The sequence below is a fragment of the Crocuta crocuta genome, unplaced genomic scaffold (assembly GCF_008692635.1).
Source record: "Crocuta crocuta isolate KB4526 unplaced genomic scaffold, BGI_CrCroc_1.0 scaffold139, whole genome shotgun sequence".
NCBI classification, from domain to species: Eukaryota; Metazoa; Chordata; class Mammalia; order Carnivora; family Hyaenidae; genus Crocuta; species Crocuta crocuta.
The window spans coordinates 9280277-9281389 of NW_027533258.1; the positions used below are offsets into that span (position 1 = coordinate 9280277).

Here is a 1113-nt window from a genome sequence, read left to right on the forward strand (position 1 = left end):
CGGGACAGCCGTGTCTGCTCTGTCCTCCCCAGGCGGGGCGGCCCCATCAGCTTCTCCTCCAGCCGGTCGGGCCGCCGTCAGCTGCACATCGAAGGGGCCTCGCTGGAGCTGTCGGACGACGACACGGAGAGTAAGACCAGCGACGTGAATGAGGCGCAGCCGCCCCAGTCCGAGTAGGGCCCCACGAGGCCCGCGAGGCGGCAGGGGACACGCAGGACGCAGCCTCCCACACGTCGAGGAGACTGGCGAGCCCGGGGCGTCCTTCCTGAAAGATCAACGGTGTCTTAAGGCTTTCCCGCCTCCACGTACTGTATCCGCTTCAGATTTAAATACAGCTGCTCCCCTTTTTCTACGTACACGGAACCGCCACCTCGTAAGCAGACTGTCGCCTCACTGCATCTACTGCCCGCATAGCCACCAGGAGGCCACTTTGTAGTCCGTGGTAAGAAGAGAAGCCGTTTTCCAGACAAATTCCAGATCCTTGTCTCCAGTCGCTGGGTGAGCGGGGCGGCCCCCCGGCCCTGCTCTGCATGCTCTCTGTCGACAGGCAGGTAACGTAGTTCTGTGTTCACGCGGCCCCGACTCCTCCGCCACATCCGGTCTCTTAGAACATTGTGGAACACTCGACTCTCCTTGTATTTTCTCCGAGTAACCATCGACGTGATTTCAGTGCGCAAACTGTGAAGGGGGCTTGGAAAGGTGACGGGGTGGGTCGCCCTGGGGGGAAGCAGCATCCGTCTGCAGTCGCCACACCTATCCCAGTGAAGGGTCCCCGGCCAGGGCTGGTCTGTGCGTAGAGAGGACAGTGGCCGTGAGACCGCGGGTGGTGGCCACCACGCAAAGCCCCCGGGGCCCTGGCCGTGCGCTCGTGCAGCCCCGGGGCAGAGGGTAGCAGACAGCCCCCCCACCCCCTGCACACCCCCACCCCAGGNAGCCGCAGCTTTGAGCCCAAAATGGAAACTGTAGTTGTGTGTCCCAGACGTGCTCCCAGCGTGCCGAGGCGGCCTGACCGAACCTCGGGACCCGACACCATCTGCCTGAACGTTGACATGCCCGTGGACGTGAATCCTTTTTCGTTTCTCCTCCTCCCTCCCCGCCCCCCCGCCCCGGACA

The 1113-nt window shown here is 63.6% G+C and overlaps 1 protein-coding gene across 3 annotated transcripts in view; it reads left to right on the top strand.

The window, feature by feature from the left end:
- MYH10 (myosin heavy chain 10) overlaps positions 1 to 925 on the top strand; it is a 121568-nt gene extending 120643 nt beyond the window's left edge. For all 3 annotated transcript variants that reach the window (XM_077746906.1, XM_077746907.1, XM_077746908.1), the window contains one exon: positions 33 to 925. In XM_077746906.1, the coding sequence (XP_077603032.1) occupies positions 33 to 177 (145 nt within the window). In that variant the 3' untranslated portion in view covers positions 178 to 925. The remainder of the gene's footprint in view (positions 1 to 32) is intronic.
- The last annotated feature ends 188 nt before the right edge of the window (positions 926 to 1113 follow it).